The 19,291-nt window shown below is 36.7% G+C and overlaps 1 protein-coding gene across 6 annotated transcripts in view; it reads left to right on the top strand.

Moving 5' to 3' along the window:
• Window positions 1–19,291, top strand: part of DACH1 (dachshund family transcription factor 1) — a 384,340-nt gene that overhangs the window by 144,808 nt on the left and 220,241 nt on the right. For all 6 annotated transcript variants that reach the window (XM_068151468.1, XM_068151561.1, XM_068151642.1 and 3 more), the window contains exon 2: window positions 15,884–15,999. In XM_068151468.1, the coding sequence (XP_068007569.1) occupies window positions 15,884–15,999 (116 nt within the window). The remainder of the gene's footprint in view (window positions 1–15,883; window positions 16,000–19,291) is intronic.

The raw sequence follows: 19,291 nt of genomic DNA, 5'->3' as shown, positions 1-19,291 counted from the left end.
GTAGTAGCTGTGTTAAGTTGAGAACAGCATCTGCCTAATAGTTAGGTGTCTAGGGTGTCTATATAACCACTGTAGCCATAAACACATCTCAGAAGTGATTTATGTCATATTAACAGAGATGGCTTAAAAGAGAAGGGGATGAATAGATCTTGGAAGATGTCTTCTGCTCTCCAGAGAAACATCATAAATTACTAACTTTGACTGGGTACTTGTGAAAAACTGAGACTAGTTTAAATTAATACTCCCACTTAATAAAACTTTTTTTTTTGTTTTGTTTTTAATCAGTGCCTGTAAATGAGAAATTTTATGAAATGTCTGGTATACTTTGTAATGTTTACTGTTTAAAGACTTTACTTCCTTCTTACATCAAAATAGATTTTACTTGTGTTTTGCCTGGACATTTAAATCTTAAAGCGAGTTACTAGCTTCCGAAAAATAAGAGTGTAAATTTGAGACACCGTCACAGTCTTTTTAGAACTGATGGGAAATGGTGCCACATCTAATACATTATTTATCAAGCTACAATTGCAGGAATAACAAATATCTTAATTAGGGGAATTAATCAATTATGCCTTCATACATTAGTTGCCTGTAGTCTTCTATAAGGAAAAAAAAAAAAGTTTCTTCTGTTATTCTACCTTTTAAAAATGTGGTTATCGTGCTCTCCTTCTTTCAAGCATTTAGAACAAAGTCCTGGTAATTTAATTACATGCCTCATTCAAATGCAGGATCATATGAACCTGTAATGGCTCAAATCATCTGTTTACTAATAATTCATCCAGTAGTACTTATTTTCTTTTATGGGAGAGGGGAAGGGAGAACCTTATCTGCAATTTCACTTTGGTACAGTATTATAATTATAAAAGAATAACAATATAGTTGTACAGTCTGCCATTTAGTTCAGTGTTTTTGGATGCATTTAGGCTATTGAAATAATCTCACTTTTAAACAATAGAATATAATACTTTAATAGCTTGCCTTTGCACTGGCTTTGTGGGATGCTGAAATTAGTATTATAATGTACCGTGTATAGTTTCTGCTGAATCTGATTGCTTTAGCAGCAGTCAGTTTGATAGTGTCAGGTTCCAGCTTGCATTGCTGGGTCAACATGGACCCAGACCATTAAAGGAGAAAGGTTCAGGGAAAGTTCATTTCTATTGTTTTACCATGGTTACAAAACAAAAAAAAAAAAAAAAAAAAAAAGAAGAGAGAGAAATCCTGTATTTGTAACATATTGCTTCCTTGGGCTCTGAAGGTAGTATGACCTTTTTCCCCCCCCCCCCCCCCCTTAAATTGAACACAGAAATATAAACCTCCTGATTATCTGTAATGTAAACAAAAGAATATTTTCTGATCATTTTTAAAGTAAAACACAGATGTTCTGCATCGACTGCTGATGTCATTAAACAAAATGTTTATGTTCATTTAATTTGATCTCCCAAACTGTTAGCATTTACATTTGTTACTAGGTCAGTAGAAAAATTAAAACTTCATACCGGCTGCTACAATGCTGACTTTTGTTTACATAATTTTCACTTTAATTAACTCACAGTAAGCCTGTTGAAATAAGCATGTTTGCCTTTTCTTTAAAATACAACCTGTCCACTGAGACATTTTCTTTTTTATTGAGGGTATAAAATAAATAAACATTTTCATGAAAAAAGCATGATCTTAAATGTCATCATATGTGTTACACGTTTACGGCAAGGTTGTAAACTACTTGTGAGGTACCATTATGAAAGGGTTTAAAACTTAAAATGTGTTGCATACCTAAAAAAAAAAAGGAGAAAGGAAAAAAGGACTTTTCACAGCATTAATATGTTTTGCGTGGGAACTGTTGATGGAAGCTAATTCTACAGCAATGAGCACTTCATTCAAAGAGAGCAATCATTTAAGGGGTGTAATATAGAATAAAATTTGCGATCGGAATTAATATAAAGAAATGCTGAAAAGAGAAAGGTTTTATTAATGGAGAGATTTGCATGAAGTTTGACTGAATTCTGAAGATTGTGGTGCAGCATTCTCTTCAGCAATATGTTTTTTATTTATGAAGGCCTTTATGTATAATTCCCATAAGCCACTTTGTAGATGAGTGAAGCTTTTTGTAGATCTGACTGTTACACAAGTCAAAGAGATAGTAGCATTCTAGACGAGGTTAGTTATGGAAACTAGCTTACAAGGGTGAGTGTGTATTTGTTATTTTCCAGTGTTGCCTGCCTCTATGATTATTAAATGTGATCTCATTAAGAAAAGCAAATTTCACATATGCTAAGCTGGGCCAGGATGAATGTGTATTGTAATTTAAGATCATTGGGGAACACGTAGATAATACTGTTGACTTAGTATGTGTCATTAATCTTCAAGGTGGTATGAGACACGTGCTCTTAGGGTCTATCTACCCAAAGAGGTTTACAAGAGAGGTCTCTGATAATTCAAGAGAGTCATCTCACTATACCATTTCTGTAGACTGAATGTATGTTTTTGGAGTCTTAATGATAACTTAGTGGAAAGGAAAGAAAAAAAAAGTACTTGGTTGTTCGGCATATATGAGAGTTAGGAAACTTTCTATGAGCTTCCATAGAGAGAGTAAATGAGTACTAAGTAAACCTTTTGTTTATCCTTGATTACACTTAGTTTGATAACCATTAGCAAATGGTATCTATTTTTAGAGTTGACTGTGGTGCTCATTTTCTTTCTTAAATGATTGTGTTAATACAACTGTGCCCTGCTAATCACCTGCAGGGACTGTGGTCTGTATGAACTCATGCTACACAGACAGATACACACATAGGCATATGTGCATATGTGTTTGAGTATGTTGATACTACAGTGCACAGCTTTCTAGAGCATGATTCTGTCATGACAGGGAGACTGGAGATGTTAATCTTATGCCATTTAGTACTTGGTGAAAAAGTCACAGAAGCTAAAACTGACTCCTATATACTATACATTTCTCTCGCTCACTCGGGTGGTGTGTCATCTCACAATTCAGTGAGAGGGAAGATGACAATACTTAGTAAAGATGATGAAGTCTAGGTTGATTCATCCTTTGCTTTAAGGTATTTTGGGACCACACCACCTACTGCCTTGAGGATATCAGCCTGCAGACTCCTATGTGTGAAGAGTGTGCCACATGCTATGGTCTATTTATGCATGCATGTATGTGTGTCTGTATATATATAGATACACACATATATATACACTTTTATGTATATATATATATATATATATATATATATATATATACACACACACACATATATACACACACCTACAAACAAACATGTATCTCACAGAAAGAGTTACTGCATGAGAGAGTAAGCTTTTGTGAGGACTACATCTTCTATGCCCAGGAATCCAAGGCATATCTTGTCTTTTCTTTGTTTTTCTTTTCGTTCTTCTTAATTCATTGAATAAACAGCTCAATTCAAATAGACAAGTGCTTTACTGCCCCTCTTGCCATATTCCTTTTGTGTATCTGAGCCTCTAGACTTGGATAGGTCTTAAAAACTAAAACTTTTCTCTTTTAAAAGACAGCATAATGAGAAAGCATCATTAGAAACATGTTACGCTTTGCTGTTTTATTCAGTTCTGTATGTCAGAGTACATCTGATGTCCATGTCAACAACATTTAGTGAAGGATAATTGATTGTGACAAAATAGTTATAATACTGCACTACCCTCTTCTTGAAGTATTAATAAACTCTTGGAAGAACTTCATGATCTCATTGTCCAGTGCAAGCTTGGGTGTCCTTCAGTGTCAGAAAGCTAAAGCCACTAAGATGTCACTGACTTTCAGCTGAGCACATAACCAAGCGATTTTTTCTGGATAGGATAATGTTTGATTTGATTATTTTTCTGTAAAATACGTAGTCTTCTGGTGATTTTTTTCTACCTAAGAACTTGATTCATTTCCAGAGAAAAGTTCCCAGTTCTGCCAGAAGTACCGATTCTCAACAAATATTCTTGGGGAAAACATTAGAATTGATGCAGATGTGCCTCATAGTTTGATCCATGACTCTTTGATCAGTGTTTACAACATCTAATATTAAAACAGGAGAAAAAAAACTTCTGAGTTATTTTATGTGATGGTTCTGGATTATTTTTCAATTCTAATCTCTTAACTTGAAAGTGGCATAACATTTTCAGAGTTTATTCTGCATGTAAGCAAAGCAGAATGGTAGCAGAGAAATTTTTTATTGGTGTGAGAACAGAAACTGAGGTAGTCAGTTTTTGAAGCTATGGTTTCCAAGAAAGTAGAAAAAACGAAGAACAAAACTAGTTATGCATTGCCATGGGGGTTTAACCCTTGCCTAGCTTATCTCTGGGCATGAAAAGAAAATGTGTGTGTAATTGCTATGCTTAATTTATATTTCATTATCACTTTAATACTAAGTCAGGATTTGAGTTGTGCTTCAAGCTGGAGAGATGTTCCAGATACAGAGTATGCCAATCAAACATCATATGGATGGATATGCTGGCCACCTGTAGTATAGAGTAGAATAGAAGAAACCAGGGTAGAAGAGACCTTTGAGATTATCATGTCCAACCTATCATCCAATACTATCTAATCAACTAAACCATGGCACCAAGCACACCATCCCAGGAAAGTGTGGTGCAAGTCTGTGGAGCCATCTTGACCATCCTGGAAGTTGTACTCCCATATAAAATCTCTTAAATGAAATCTTGCTGTATGTGTCCCATATTGCTGAAGATGTGAAGTACATGAATGGAAGGATGAAATGAATTAAAGGTGTCTCAATCAGAATTAATAATGAAAAGGGATTTACAAGCATTAGAATCACATGAAGAATTTTATCTTTTATTTTGGGCATTCTTTATTTTCTCTATTGTCAGATATTTTTGAGAAACACAGACCTCTATGTTGTAATGTACTTTGGAGATGGAAGGTAAAGGGACATGTTTAAGTTTTCCAGTCACAAAATAAATAGAGAGCAGATCCATAGTTAGATATCTTAAAGTACATATTAAGTGGACTTCTCAGTAACTGATTTACACCTTTCTGTAAGCCAGATCCTTTAGATATATAGACATCTATAAATAGATAACCTTCTTTTGTAAGTCTATTGTATGAAGATGCACAAAAATAAAGAAATATAAATAATAAGGAAAAAAATCTTATAGGAAATGGATACAATTATCAGCTCCATTATCTAAAATTGTACTACTTGTACCGCTTAACGTAAATGACTGATTAACATTAGTAGCACACTATTATTTCTCATAGCACAAACTTTACACAAGATAATTATAGATAAGATATAGGACAGCTTTGAGTGCTGACTGTATTTCAGGCCTGCAAATAATATACAGTATCACAGTATCACAGTATAACTTAGGTTGGAAAGGACCTCGAGGATCATCGAGTCCAACCTATCACCACAGACCCCATGACTAGACCATGGCACCAAGTGCCACGTCCAGTCTCCTCTTGAACGCCTCCAGGGACGATGACTCAACCACCTCCCTGGGCAGCACATTCCAATGACGACTCGCTTAGTGAAGAACTTCCTCCTCACCTTGAGTCTAAACCTCCCCTGGTGCAGCTTGAGCCTGTGTCCCCTTGTTTTGGTGCTGGTTGCCTGGGAGAAGAGAGCAACCCCTTCCTGGCTACAACCACCTTTCAGGTAGTTGTAGAGGGCAATGAGGTCACCCCTGAGCCTCCTCTATTGACTAATGGATATGGCATGTTTTAAGATATGACCAGATTTGATCTTCTGTAGCTTGACAGCAATGCACTGAATGGGTTTTAAGTTCTTGAAAGTGTCTTTGGCTGGATCAGTATAATAGTTCCTCTTGGACCTATAATACTGTCTATTTGTTTTTTTCTTCTCTCCTTTTTAGGACTTGGGAGTCTTGGATTGGTATTCTGTATCATCCAAATCACTATAGTAAGATTAGTAATACTGTAGCAGTATTACGCTGCTTAGGAGGGAAGACAGTGCTCCTATTCATGTGGTTATAGGTGCTTCTCTGGAAAGAAAATGGGATGTTTGGATCTGATTGATTCTGTTCCTTGTCTTGCACAAGGATAATAAAATACAAATTTATGATATTCCATAGTGGTATATAAAGGCCAAGCAAGGCTAAATTGAGACTTGAAAGACTGGAAGATTGTAACATACCAGGGATCTTGATTTCCCAAACTGACTTTTGGGGTCTAGGTACACAAACCAAGCTTGTTTCTTTTTTTGTTGGAATATGCCATAGTTTCTTTTCCCTTATGAGTTCATATTTTGCTGAGTTTTGGCAGTAAAGTACAACTAAAGTAAATCCACAAGTGCAATCATTCCTCTTATATCTTCTGGTCCATGTGGGGTTTAAGTGATGAGCATTGTGCTGGATGTTCAAGCTAGTTTCTGTCCCAAACACTTAGAAGCCATACTGACAGAAAGAACATTAAAGATGTGCATACTCTCCAACTTGTAGTTTAGGACTCACTCACTGATAACCCGTTAGAAGTGCAGTCAGAGTGTAGACTCATTTCACCAGTGTTACTTGTACCGTACTATCCAACTTAACTTACTCTGACCCTATGTATTGACTGCTCAAGAAACCTGTAATTTTTAATGCTCAGCACTCATATAGTAGATTTATTCTTAGATAGAATAGAATAGAATAGAATAGAATAGAATAGAATAGAATAGAATAGAATAGAATAGAATAGAATAGAATAGAATAGACCAGGTTGGAAGAGACCTTCAAGATCATCGCGTCCAACCTGTCATCCAACACCACCTAATCAACTAACCCATGTAACCAAGCATCCTGTCAAGTCTCCTCCTGAACACCTCCAGTGACGGCGACTCCACCGCCTCCCCGGGCAGTCCATTCCAATGGGCAATCACAGTGTATCTGTGATGTGTATCTGTATGTTATACAAATGCAAACCACCTTACTTAAAGGCTTAAATTCCTGATTTTAACCAATACTGTGTTACCATCAATCTGTGCTATATCAGCTATGCAGTTATAGCTGTACAGACTAATGGAGTCTTTTCAGTATTTCATATCACTACTGTTACTCTCAAATGTACAATGACAGTCACTTCTAAGCTCCTATTTAGGTGGTTCCAGCAATTCTTTGGAACCATACGGTTAATGAGTATGGGTTTTCAGAATTAAAAATAAGGTGAATAAAGGGCAAAGAACATTAACCACAGTCTCTGGCAGAAGCTAGAATAAAATTTTTCATTTTGAGTATAAATAGTTTTTTAAAGGGCAAAGGGTTTTAAGATATAGGCAGCTTCATTAAAAAGGTGACAGTTCACTTGTTTCAGCATTTCATGCGAAGAATTGTGGCCAATTAAGTGATGAACGCATTCAGATATTACAGTGGATACACTTTTATGAGAACTCCATTATCTACTGTTATGAATAAGAATAGCATATTAATTAACAAACTTCCAGCAGAGCCAGAATATTTATACAAAATACTTAACTTGAATAGTACTCTTTTTTTTTTTCTTCTTTTTCTTTTTTTCTGTCTTATTTGAGCTTGAATCTACACAGAAATATTTATGTATCTTAAATTTAACACAGGTGGTAATGAACACTAGTGATCCCTTGAGCAATGGTGGGCTTGTTTATTATGTAGGTGCTTTTTCTTGTGCTTTTGTTTTGTTCTTTGTTTAACAGGGATCTCAAAATGGTGGCTGCTGTCCAGTGTGTCCTACTGGGAAGCAAATCAGATGCTATTTTTCTAAGTGAGTTAGGCAAAAATTTCTTAAATGAAGGTACTCACATGTATGTATCATTATGTAAGTGGTCAAAAGAGAAGTGTGCTACCATATGGCCTAATTCTGCTTGGAAACAAATTGGTTATTTGTACATGCAATTACCTGATTTACGTTCCCAAATTCGTAATTACATGTGCATGTTGTATGCAGAGATGAATGCAGATGGTTAGAAAACAAGCCTTGAAGCAGGATTGTTCATTCCAACTAAAGTTCATACATTTAAATCATTGTTTCAGGCCATCTGCAGACTCTAACATAACCACATCAGTTATACTTGCTTCATGTTCTGAATAATCTCATCAACTTGAAGAGGAAACTTTTTTTAAAAATGAAAGCTTAAAATTGTTTTGGATTGTGTTCTTGTAGATCAAACCTGCCTTTCTGGCCTTGTAGCTCCATGCTTGACATTTTTATAACATACATAGTAGATGTTGTTTTGAGGGGATGTTTTTAGAACTAAAGCCTAAGAAAAAATGAAAACAGCTGAAGGAAAAATAGGCTTTGCATCTGTTATAGTTTGGGGTTTCATGTGGGTGAATAACACTGTTAGAAGGAATCAGTTTTTGCTTGCATATATAAATTATGGGTGTGGTTTGTGCTGTAAGGTTGAGTAGAATGGGAAAGGCATCTGCTGTAATTTGACAGCAAGAGTTTGTGTGAAGTATACACTTCAGATCACTGCTTTTTCTACAAGTTTCTTTCTCTTTCTTTCCTTCCTTCTTTCTCTCTTTCTCTTTCTCTTTCTTTCTTTCTTTCTTTCTTTCTTTCTTTCTTTCTTTCTTTCTTTCTTTCCTTTCTTTCTTTCTTTCTTTCTTTCTTTCTTTCTTTCTTTCTTTCTTTCTCTTTCTTTCTTTCTTTCTTTCTTTCTTTCTTTCTTTCTCTTTCTTTCTTTCTTTCTTTCTTTCTTTCTTTCTTCTTTTCTTCTTTCTTTCTTTCTTTCTTTCTTTCTTTCTTTCTTTCTTTCTTTCTTTCTTTCTTTCTTTCCTTCTTTCTTTCTTTCTTTCTTTCTTTCTTTTCTTTCTTTCTTTCTTTCTTTCTTTTCTTTCTTTCTTTCTTTCTTTCTTTCTTTCTTTCTTTCTTTCTTTCTTTCTTTCTTTTCTTTCTTTCTTTCTTTCTTTTCTTTCTTTCTTTCTTTCTTTCTTTCTTTCTTTCTTTCTTTCTTTCTTTCTTTCTCTTTCTTTTCCTTCCTTCCTTCCTTCCTTCCTTCCTTCCTTCCTTCCTTCCTTCCTTCCTTCCTTCCTTCCTTCCTTCCTTCCTTCCTTCCTTCCTTCCTTCCTTCCTTCCTTCCTTCCTTCCTTCCTTCCTTCCTTCCTTCCTTCCTTCCTCCCTTCCTCCCTTCCTCCCTTCCTCCCTTCCTCCCTTCCTCCCTTCCTCCCTTCCTCCCTCCCTCCCTCCCTCCCTCCCTCCCTTCCTTCCTTCCTTCCTTCCTTCCTTCCTTCCTTCCTTCCTTCCTTCCTTCCTTCCTTCCGTCTTTTCTTCTTTCTTTTCTTTCTTTCTTTCATTAGTGAAAAGCTAATGGTTTAAATACAGGGAGTAAATATGGGTTTGCAAGGTTTTCATGTTGTCAGTATTACTCATTTACCTGTCCAGTGTTGTGCTTTCTCTAATTGTTTGGTAGCCTTAGTACTCATTCCGAAACGATGTTTATATCACATAAAAGTATATGGATACATTTTGAATGTATGCATGAGTTCTGTTTAATAATTGCATTTCATTGTTAATTCAGACTTATTTTCTACTCTGGCTTGTATGGCTGTCATCATCAGAGGCTTATGTTTCAGTTATTCCATAATCATAAGAGCCAACATACTTAAACGTTTTAAGAACTTTCAGGCAGTTCTAGTGTTTCAGCTAATTAGATGAAGCAGTGAACTTTTTGGCTTAATTTACTTCTGACATAGTAATTCTGCCACCCAACAGAATTAGATTATTTTGTTATCTGTTTTCCCCTTTCCAGTAGATGACTTAGAGATCTCAATTTCATTAACGAAACTGTTACATTTCAGTAATATCTTAAACTTATGTACAATCACAGCTGTATTCAAATCCAGTACTGTAATTTACTCCAGTAATACTTATTTTTCTAACTTATTTTATTTCCTTTCTTGGCCTTTTGGTAATTCATATATTCAAGTAGTATGATCAGTCAAGCAGAATCTTTTTGTTAGATTTTTTTTGTTTTGTTGTAGTGGTACTTCAACTGTCAAGCTGGCAGGTGTGGCTATAATACCTACTTTAAGTTTTGCAGTCTTTTACCTTGTATCTTGTACCCTTGTATGAAAAATACCTCTGATTCTGCGGAAGAATTGTTTGGACTGTAGTATTTAGGAAGATGGAAATTATGTGATGTTTACCTGACTGGTCTGCCAAGAGCTGAAATAATTCAACAAGGTCATCTCTACTCTCCAAAAGCTTAGTATCCTAGTACTAACCGGTGCCTCATGTATTACTGGCTTTGGAATGGGATATGGAGTGCAATATGTTTTCTTCTGTTTAGCTTACTTATTTGGAGCATTGTTAAAATGGTGCTGCATTTGTGACCAAACAGCCATTTTGGGCCATTTTGGTTCAAAAATGTCAGTAAAGTGTCTGTTACTGAAACATGGTAATACTTTATCAGTATGCTCTCTCTGCTACTCAGCCCTAGCCAGTCACTAATGGTGTCCCCCAGGGATCAGTGCTGGGTCCCATCCTGTTTAACATCTTCACTGATGATCTGGATGAGGGGTTTGAGTCAGTCATCAGTAAATTTGCAGATGACACCCAAGTTGGGAGCAGGTGTTGATTGGTTGGAAGGTAGAAGGGCTCCCCAGAGGGACCTTGACCGGCTGGACAGATGGGCAGAAGCAGGGTAGTGATTCTGCCCCTGTAATCAGCACTAGTTAGGCCACACCTTGAGTACTGTGTCCAGTTCTGGGCCCCTCAGTTTAAGAAGGACATTGAGACACTTGAATATGTCCAGAGAAGGGCAACGAGGCTGGGGAGAGGCCTTGAGCACAAGCCCTATGAGGGGAGGCTGAGGGAGCTGGGGTTGTTTAGCCTGGAGAAGAGAAGGCTCAGAGGAGACCTTATTGCTGTCTACAACTACCTGAAGGGAGGTTGTAGCCAGGAGGGGCTTGGTCTCTTCTCCCAGGCAACCAGCACCAGAATGAGAGGACACAGTCTCAAGCTGCGCCAGGGGAAGTTTAGGCTCGAGGTGAAGGAGAAAGTTCTTCACAGAGAGTGTTGTTAGCCATTGGAATGGGCTGCCCAGGGGGAGACACCATCCCTGGAGGTATTGAAGAGGGAATTAGATGTCACACGTGGTGCCATGGTTTAGTAGTTATGAGGTCTGTGGTGGCAGGTTGGACTTGGTGATCTTTGAGGTCTTTTCCAATCTTACTGATTCTATGATTCTATAACATGATCTAATTCTTTTGAAGATCGTTCATACACTTTTCTGAAGCCTTTTAAAGAGGTTTTTGTATTTTTTTTTAATCAGCATTGTTTGCTGTCTCAGTAATTCCTTCTAATATATCATGAGTTCAGCACTAATTATTGCGTGAGAACATTTTCTGTTTAAATGAGAAGAAAAATAAATTTCTAGTAATTGCACTGAGAGTTTTATTGTTTTATATGACTGCTGCGAGTAAAAAGGACATGGTGTGATTTCTAATGTTTGTTTTACGAGCTGCCAAAATAGATATATGATAAGTTGTAGAATTGGATTCTTTTGCTTTGCTCTCGAGTGGGAGAAGGGGAAAACATAAAATGCAAAAGTGTAAGGTTTAGATCAATGTACGTTGTTGGTTTTATTTTCTCCCCCTCTAAAATGCTAGTTCAGTGCATTAGAAATATTTATGAAGGTTACCTTGGCAGTGTTTTCCAACCAAAGGAATTAAATTACACAAAAGGTTTTGTCAAGTCTTCCTAGACCTTATTTTTCAGAATTGACACGCCCTTGCCTCAAGTTGTATTAGTGTGAAGGCTGCATGTGTGATGCTGAGAGCAGCGTGGAAGCTATCCCCAAACCCACAAGTATGTCATGTGGGAAGTGTACACTGGTTTTGGCTGCAGGTTGTCATAGGTCATCCCTGTCTTTGCATTGTCAGCAAGTAGCCGCAGTCTGTGACATCCTCAGCCCTTTTGCAGTGGCTGTTGTATGGGGAGCATGTAAGAACCACTTCCAGTGGCCGTTAACCTAAATTTCATTCAGCCAGCTTCTTTAAAGTAAAAAATTCTGTGTCAGGGAGTGAAGCGCTGAGAGAAGGTAGAACAACTGAGACATATGTACCTAAATGAGATGCATAAATGCTGATGTAGCTAAAACTGATATTGATATTCAAAGCTGTTCTAAGCAGTTCTAAGAACATAAAAAATACATTAAATAAATACACCAAATGCTTGTTACAGATTTGCTGCCTATCACCTCTGGAGTGTAACTCTCTCTGCCACCCCCAGTATTACTGATTATAAAACTGCCTGGCCAATGGCAGCTTCACTGCATCATGTGTGCTCAGTTTCAAATAAGGACAATATTTCTGTGCACTAAACTTGCTCATGGACAAGGTTAAGAATAAAATCATCAATGTAGAAAAACAGACCTGAAAATAGTAATTAATTTTGGCTGGAAAGGCAGTTTGTCTTCTTATGGCTGGTCAGAGTTGCTGTTTCCTTTGACAGTACTTCATGTAGTGAATGAAAATATTTTAAAAGAGTGAAACTTTATTCATATAGAGGTATTTTTTCACAAATATTCCTATAAGTCAGGGCACAAGTAAGATAAATCTCAACTATGTGGCACACTCAGTTTTAGACTATATGTTTTGCCGTGCAATTGGTCAACTGTAAAATCCTAGTAATATACTATAAAGTATATGTTGCTACTTATGATGAGTTTCAGCTGTTTTGGAGCCAATACATTCCTTGGTGCTCAGGACTCTTAGCAGAAATCAGTGGAAAGTCTAAGGCTTTTAAGGATGAGACCCTTAAAGTTTGAACGATGGCAGTCTTTTGGCAGGTAGGGGGCCCGTAAAGTTTGAACCATGGCAGTCTTTTGGCAGGTACTGAAAAAAGCTGAATGAAAAGTTCCCTTACATTTAAAGCTTGCAGGTAAACCCATACCTATTACTCCTTCATTGCTTTGTACATGGTAATGCAAGACCAGATCTTCAGCTGATTTTGTCTGCTTTTAATTTTTTTGCACTATCAAAATGATTTGTAGGAGGATAGCTCATATTTTTATATTTGGAAGTGTATACAAATTTAAAAGGACCATGAAAGCACAGTGTGTTAGCTGATAATAACCACTTATTCTTCCATTTTTTAATCCTCTAATTCAGCTATCTGTGGTTCAGATTTGGTGACATGGGAAGGATGGAAGACTAACGTATGTTGAGCAAAAGACCATAAAAAATTTTGCTTCCAGACAACTTGGTGTATTTTAGGATAATATACTCCCAATTGCTTTTTGTGTGTTGTACCTTCTGTGGTACAAAGTTTTAAGATTCACCAGTCTGCACCTTTAATTCTCCTGGTGTGTTGTATTTGTAATGGTATATTGTAATTGTAAGTTGTGACAATTGTCTACAAACATAAAGCTCGGTTGTTTGTGGGAACATTTTCTAAGTCATGAAAAAAAGCCTGCAAATTTTGATACAAAGCTTACCCAAGTCATTATAATTCAGACAAGTTTTGAGGAGGCTGAATGCATTTAGGTGCTTTGCTTCAAAAAAAAACCAAACAAGCACTAAATTAGTATTATGTGGTACTGTAGGAAGCTTCCATTTTTTTCTTTAACATATGATGAGATATCTCACATATGAGAATTTCAGTTTCAGAGAGGAGAACATTCTAACTTAGATATTTATATGTTTAAAAGCAGAAAGAGTGACTGTTTCTTTACATACCCTTTTTAATGAGTAAGAAGGGAACAGGTAGTTTCTTTTTGCCTTCTCCTCAGATCTTAATAATAGTTAATTATTGTGGCTTACCTGAATTTTTGCTGAAATTGTCTATTTTTTGCTCTCTCTAATTTGCTCTACAAAGAATGAAACACTGGAGAAGGAAGACCAGCTATGACTTCCAGATGTAGGTCTGTTTCTTCTAGAATCTTCTTGTGGAGTCCCAAAAGGCTCCGTGATTTCTCTGTGCTATGACTTACGTTGGCTTTTTGACACTTCAGCCTATTTATCTTAGTGCTGAAAATGCAAACTGTAGTCATCTTCAAAAATCAAAATGGGTTAGCTTTGAGTAGTTAACCCATGGAGATAATTACCTTAAAAATGTGTTTTCATAAGAACCAGTTTTCTTGCAATAATTTTACTCATATGAGAGACAAAAACTTACAATATCTTTTATATCTCTATAAAAGCTACATAGTGGCATTTTTTGATTTGGTGGGTGAATACATTAGAAACACTCCATTTAAATCAGATAATTTTTGTCTATAATGTTTTTGTCAGTTTTATGTGTATTCATGGTATGTTTATTTTTATTGTAAATCACAAAGAAAAGTTCAAAGAGAAACTGAAGACAGTTTGGTTCTGTGAGCTGGAATGAGAATATTCTTTTTTACAACTGTTTTTGTTGCAGTTTTGAATGTAAGACAATTTTGTTTGTATTAAAGAAGATCAAAAATCCCAAACCAATCAAAGAAATTATCAAGCTTATAATTTTAATAATGACCTCAGCTGAGGACATTAAGTTGGGAATTAATGATCAGTTAAGGTTAATGACTCAATGCCTTGAGTCATTAAACTCCAAGAAAGTGCCCTGTACTTTGATTATTCGGGGTTTATTAAAGGTAGGTTGTAGAAGGATATTTCCAAACACAGGGGGAACAAATGTGAACAGAAAACAGAGCTGTTTTATTACCTGCCTCCTTCTACAGTCCCAGCCTAACTAAAAATGCCATTATGCTTGATTAGAGTTTTGCTAGGTCCTCACTCTGTCATAGCCACCCTTCTTTTCTTTCTTGTTTTGAAACAAATGAAGAACCTCAAGTGTTTGGCATAGCACAGGTTAAGTCTGCAGTGCTAGACTGCACTTCACCTTTTTCTGTGAAGTTATTCCACAATGTCCCCTAAGTAAGCAGTTATAGGATATTGCAGCAGTACTATGCTATGATCTGTACAGAAGGATACAAGCCTTTCGATATGCATTGTATGTAGCAGGTACATATTTGCATATAAGTGGGTTATGAGTATTTTCATTGTAATTTGTATCTAATTTGTATGCTACTTACATAGTCTGGGAGATGGAAAGTTGTGTATGTGAGCATTTAACAGACAAGGAGTGCTTAAACCTGAAGCCCTTTATTTTCCCATAGTGGACAGATGTAAAGTGCTATGATGGCAGTTGCTCAACAATATCTTACAAATAATTCTGAGGCCTTTCTGACATAAAGTAGTATATTTAAAGTAAGGTGTCTTGGTGAGATTTTCACTTTAAATAGAATAAGGGTTAAATGATAACTTGACTTATCTTTTAAATGACAAAAAATAAAGAAATTGCAAGACCTTTTCACACATTAGATATGTATTGTCATTTATCATCTAGATATCAGGCTAGCAGTGTGAAGTAATAAAACATATCATCGAAAAATGTGCTATAGGTCTGAATCACTCTTTCATTCCACCTCCCAGCTAACTGTAGTATTAAATCAAACAAGCAGAACATTTCCTTAGGCAGCCATTGCCTTTTAATTTCCTGAAGAACCTTAAAATATCATTCATTACAAGTACTACACATATTTGGTTTTTAAAAGTCTCATAAATCAATAGCAGGCTGACTGTAATAATTATTACAAGTTAGTGCATAATTTTCGTGCTGAAGGCTGCATGCAGAACTTTAGCATATGCAAACGAGGCAATTCAAACTGTGTATAGATATTAATATGAAGAAGCAGGTAACGAGGTACAGGCTATGAATTATGCATCAAGAGCGGCTGATCTTCAATGAGGAAAATGAATTCAGCATGTAATCTAATTAGTGATGGAAGTCTATTACATCTAACTGCAAAAGCAACCGTCCTTGAAACAAATTTATTTACAGTCCATGTTACCACTTGAAACAACTTTGAAATGATGTGTAAGACAACAGCTTAATTGTAAAATTTTTTGTTTGTTTGTTTGTTTGTTTCAGTTCCAGACCTGGAAGGCCTCCTAAGAGGACTCAAAGTGTCACCTCCCCAGAGAATTCTCATATCATGCCACATTCTGTCCCAGGCCTAATGTCTCCTGGAATCATCCCTCCAACAGGTAGGCTTGCTAGAAACACCTTCACACAGGCAGCTTTTGAATGCGTGCCTTATATCCACTTGTCAACAAATTAACAGTTTCAGAACCCAGCACCCAAATAACACAAATAGCACCTATAATGTAACATTATTGCTACATAAACGTGTTGTATGTAATGGAAATTGTGGCAGCTTGGTACTTTAAAATACCAATAACACAGGAAATAATGCTTCTTTATAATTTTCCCCTCGTTCTTTCTTTTTGTAAACAAGAAACCTTTCAAAGCATGAATTACCTAACATTAGACAATAATCTTCCTATTCATTTTTAATATATCAGATATCTTCTGATTTTTTTCTGCTTTGCTTGATTAAATAATGTCATCATGAATATATTTGCCTGAAGAAACCGAGTTAGTTAGAATAACTCCATGCTGCACACACGTCTTTCTTAATTTTTCATCTTGAAATTCTATTTTTGATACATCTCCTGAGGCTTTTTACTAACGTGAAGTCCTGTAACAATCTGTTTCTCAAACTGCTATTTTCTTCTGAAAGTTACTATAACATCTCCTAGCAATGAATTGCTCTTAGATATAGTTAAATTAAGAAAGACTGTGTTGCAGGAAGGAGATGAATAGAGCCACCTGAAGATGAAGACATTCAACAGCCACACTGTTGATGTTAGTGTCACATCGTCTCGATGTTCCAGATGAATTACATTCTCCCACATGCTTCAACAAAGCTAACCTGAGATTCCATTTCTTCCCCATTTGTTCCCCACTTGTTTGCATGGCTCAGTCTGTACCACTGGTATTCTCTAAGGCAAAAGAAAGATGATAAACTATAGATGCAAATAGACAAGAAGATCATTGTGTCTTGGAGATTGGATGGATGAGTTGATATTTGAGGATGTGCCTGTGATCATAGGCCTGTTTAAATAGAGCATGATCTTTGGCATTGCCAAAGATAGTTAACTAACATTAAAAAAACAAAAAAGGCACAATTGAGGATATACCATATGCCAGAAACTGTTGGCAGTTTGGATGCAAATGTCTTATCTGGAAGAGGGAGGAAAGTGAAGAGAATTTAACTATGCCTCTTGGCCTAAGGGCTCAAGAGCTGCTTTGCATACTGAGATAGACACATAGCCAGAAATATCTTATTAGAAATTTGCAGTTTTTCAAAAGGCCTTTAAAGATCCAGAGGAGTGACAAAATGAAGAAATGTCAGACAACTAAGGTTGGTAAGAGAGTGTTACAGAGTATGCAGAGTGGAGGTAAACATGGGAAAGTACCAGGCAAATAGAACTCACAGTGGTAGTCTAGGCAGGTGTAACCAGCCAAAAAAAAACCAAAACAAGAAATAATCAGGATTAGAATATTTTACACAGTAGGATTTACAGGATAAAATCTAGTAAAGGAAATAGAGTTAATGCAGCATGAATGCGATGTGAGAGAGACATAGTCCTTCTGCTGCAGTGGATCCAAAGGACGGCCACCCGGATGACAAGAGGGCTGAAAGAAATGAGGCTGTTCAGCCTGGGGAAGAGAAGGCTCTGGGGAGACATTTTAGCTGTGCAGTGGTTTTAAACTGGAGCAGGGTAAATTTAGGTTGAACATAAAGAGGAAGTTCTTTACAATGAGAGTGGTAAAATACTGAAACAGGCTGCCTAGGGATGTGGTTGAGGCCCCTTCCCTGGAGACGTTGAAGATCAGACCCAATGTGGTCCTGGGCAGTCTGATGTAGTTGGAGGTGTCACTGCTCACTGCAGGGGGTGGTTGGACAAGATGACCTTTGAGGGTCCCTTCCAACCCAATGCAATCTGACAATCTGTAAATAATAGCTAGGGTCTGTGTGGGGAAAGGGTGGAGGTGTTTATAGTACAGAAGCATTTGTGTTTGAGAGAGAGATCAAAAATTACAGAAGCAAAGGGAAAATATTTGTGAGAAGTAAGGCAGGAAAATATCAGAGGAAAAGAAGCATGTGAGAAATAGGAAGGAGATGGCATGAAAGAAGTCAGAGACAAATAAGCAGACTAAAAAGGGAGACAGGAGAAAATATCCTTGTCAACACTATCATTTGGGGGTTTGTGTTACTGCTAATATATAGGAGCAAATTGCCTCTTGATATAATATCTTCTGTTTGTTTGTTTTGTTTTGATTTTTCTAAGAAAACAGCTTAAACCCAGCTGATGGCTAAAGTATCCAATTCCTCTCTAGTCTTTTAAAGCTGGTCATAACAATTTAGTGGTAAAAAATATGCAGTACTGAAATCACAGATTCAGCTTCTTAGAATATCAGCCCAAAGAACCAGATGTAGGTATTTTTAGAATGCTGATTCAAAAAAAAACCAACAACTTGAAAATGATAAAGAAGAGGCATAACATTATTATTATTAATTGAGGCCTTCTAGGATGGTATAGATTTGCAAGTCTTTGAAAAGAGGAAAGGTTTAACTGAATTTGCTATTAAATTCGAACTAGTTTCATATTACATGGCTTACCACAGCAGAAGATGTGAGCACGAACTTTTTCCCATTGTGGTGGCATGGAGTCTCAAACAGCACAAAAAAAAAAGGAAAAAACTGACTATTAAAAGCAAGCTTTAGAGTATAGTGATCCACATAAGAACTTGGCTCAGCAAAGGTAAGGAGTATCATGACGGCAGTGCTACATGACAGTCAGAGCAGTATTTTATAGACAGGCGTGTATAAAAATGCATGTACAGTCTGATCTTATGAGTTCAAATCAACGAACATTTGTGCATTCTACATTGTGAGAGTGGGTACCAAAACTGCTCTTAAGAGCACTAGCAAGAAAAAAAATACTATAACTGCCATAGAAAATGTAGCATCATTATCCACAGAGAGAGTGATTGCCCATTGGAATGGACTGCCCGGAGAGGTGGTGGAGTCGCCGTCACTGGAGGTGTTCAGGAGGAGACTTGACAGGGTGCTTGGTTGCATGGGTTAGTTGATTAGGTGGTGTTGGATGATAGGTTGGACGCGGTGATCTTGAAGGTCTCTTCCAACCTGGTCTATTCTATTCTATTCTATTCTATTCTATTCTATTCTATTCTATTCTATTCTATTCTATTCTATTCTATTCTATTCTATTCTGTGCTACCACAGTAGTGGATACTAGAAATTTTTTGCTGCTTGTGAATATTTTCCTCCATATTTTCACTGTGTATTCAGAGAACCACAGAATAGGTGAGGCTTGCAGGCAGCACTGGAAATCATCTAGTCCAGCATCCCCTGGTCAAAGTAGAGTCACATAGAGCAGGTTGCTCAGGCCTGCTGCAGCTGGGGTT

This window comes from Melanerpes formicivorus, unplaced genomic scaffold (genome assembly GCF_026170545.1).
Source record: "Melanerpes formicivorus ecotype bairdi unplaced genomic scaffold, bMelFor1.0.p_v2 SCAF_1, whole genome shotgun sequence".
Lineage (NCBI taxonomy): Eukaryota > Metazoa > Chordata > Aves > Piciformes > Picidae > Melanerpes > Melanerpes formicivorus.
This window is presented reverse-complemented; position numbering and strand designations above follow the sequence as displayed.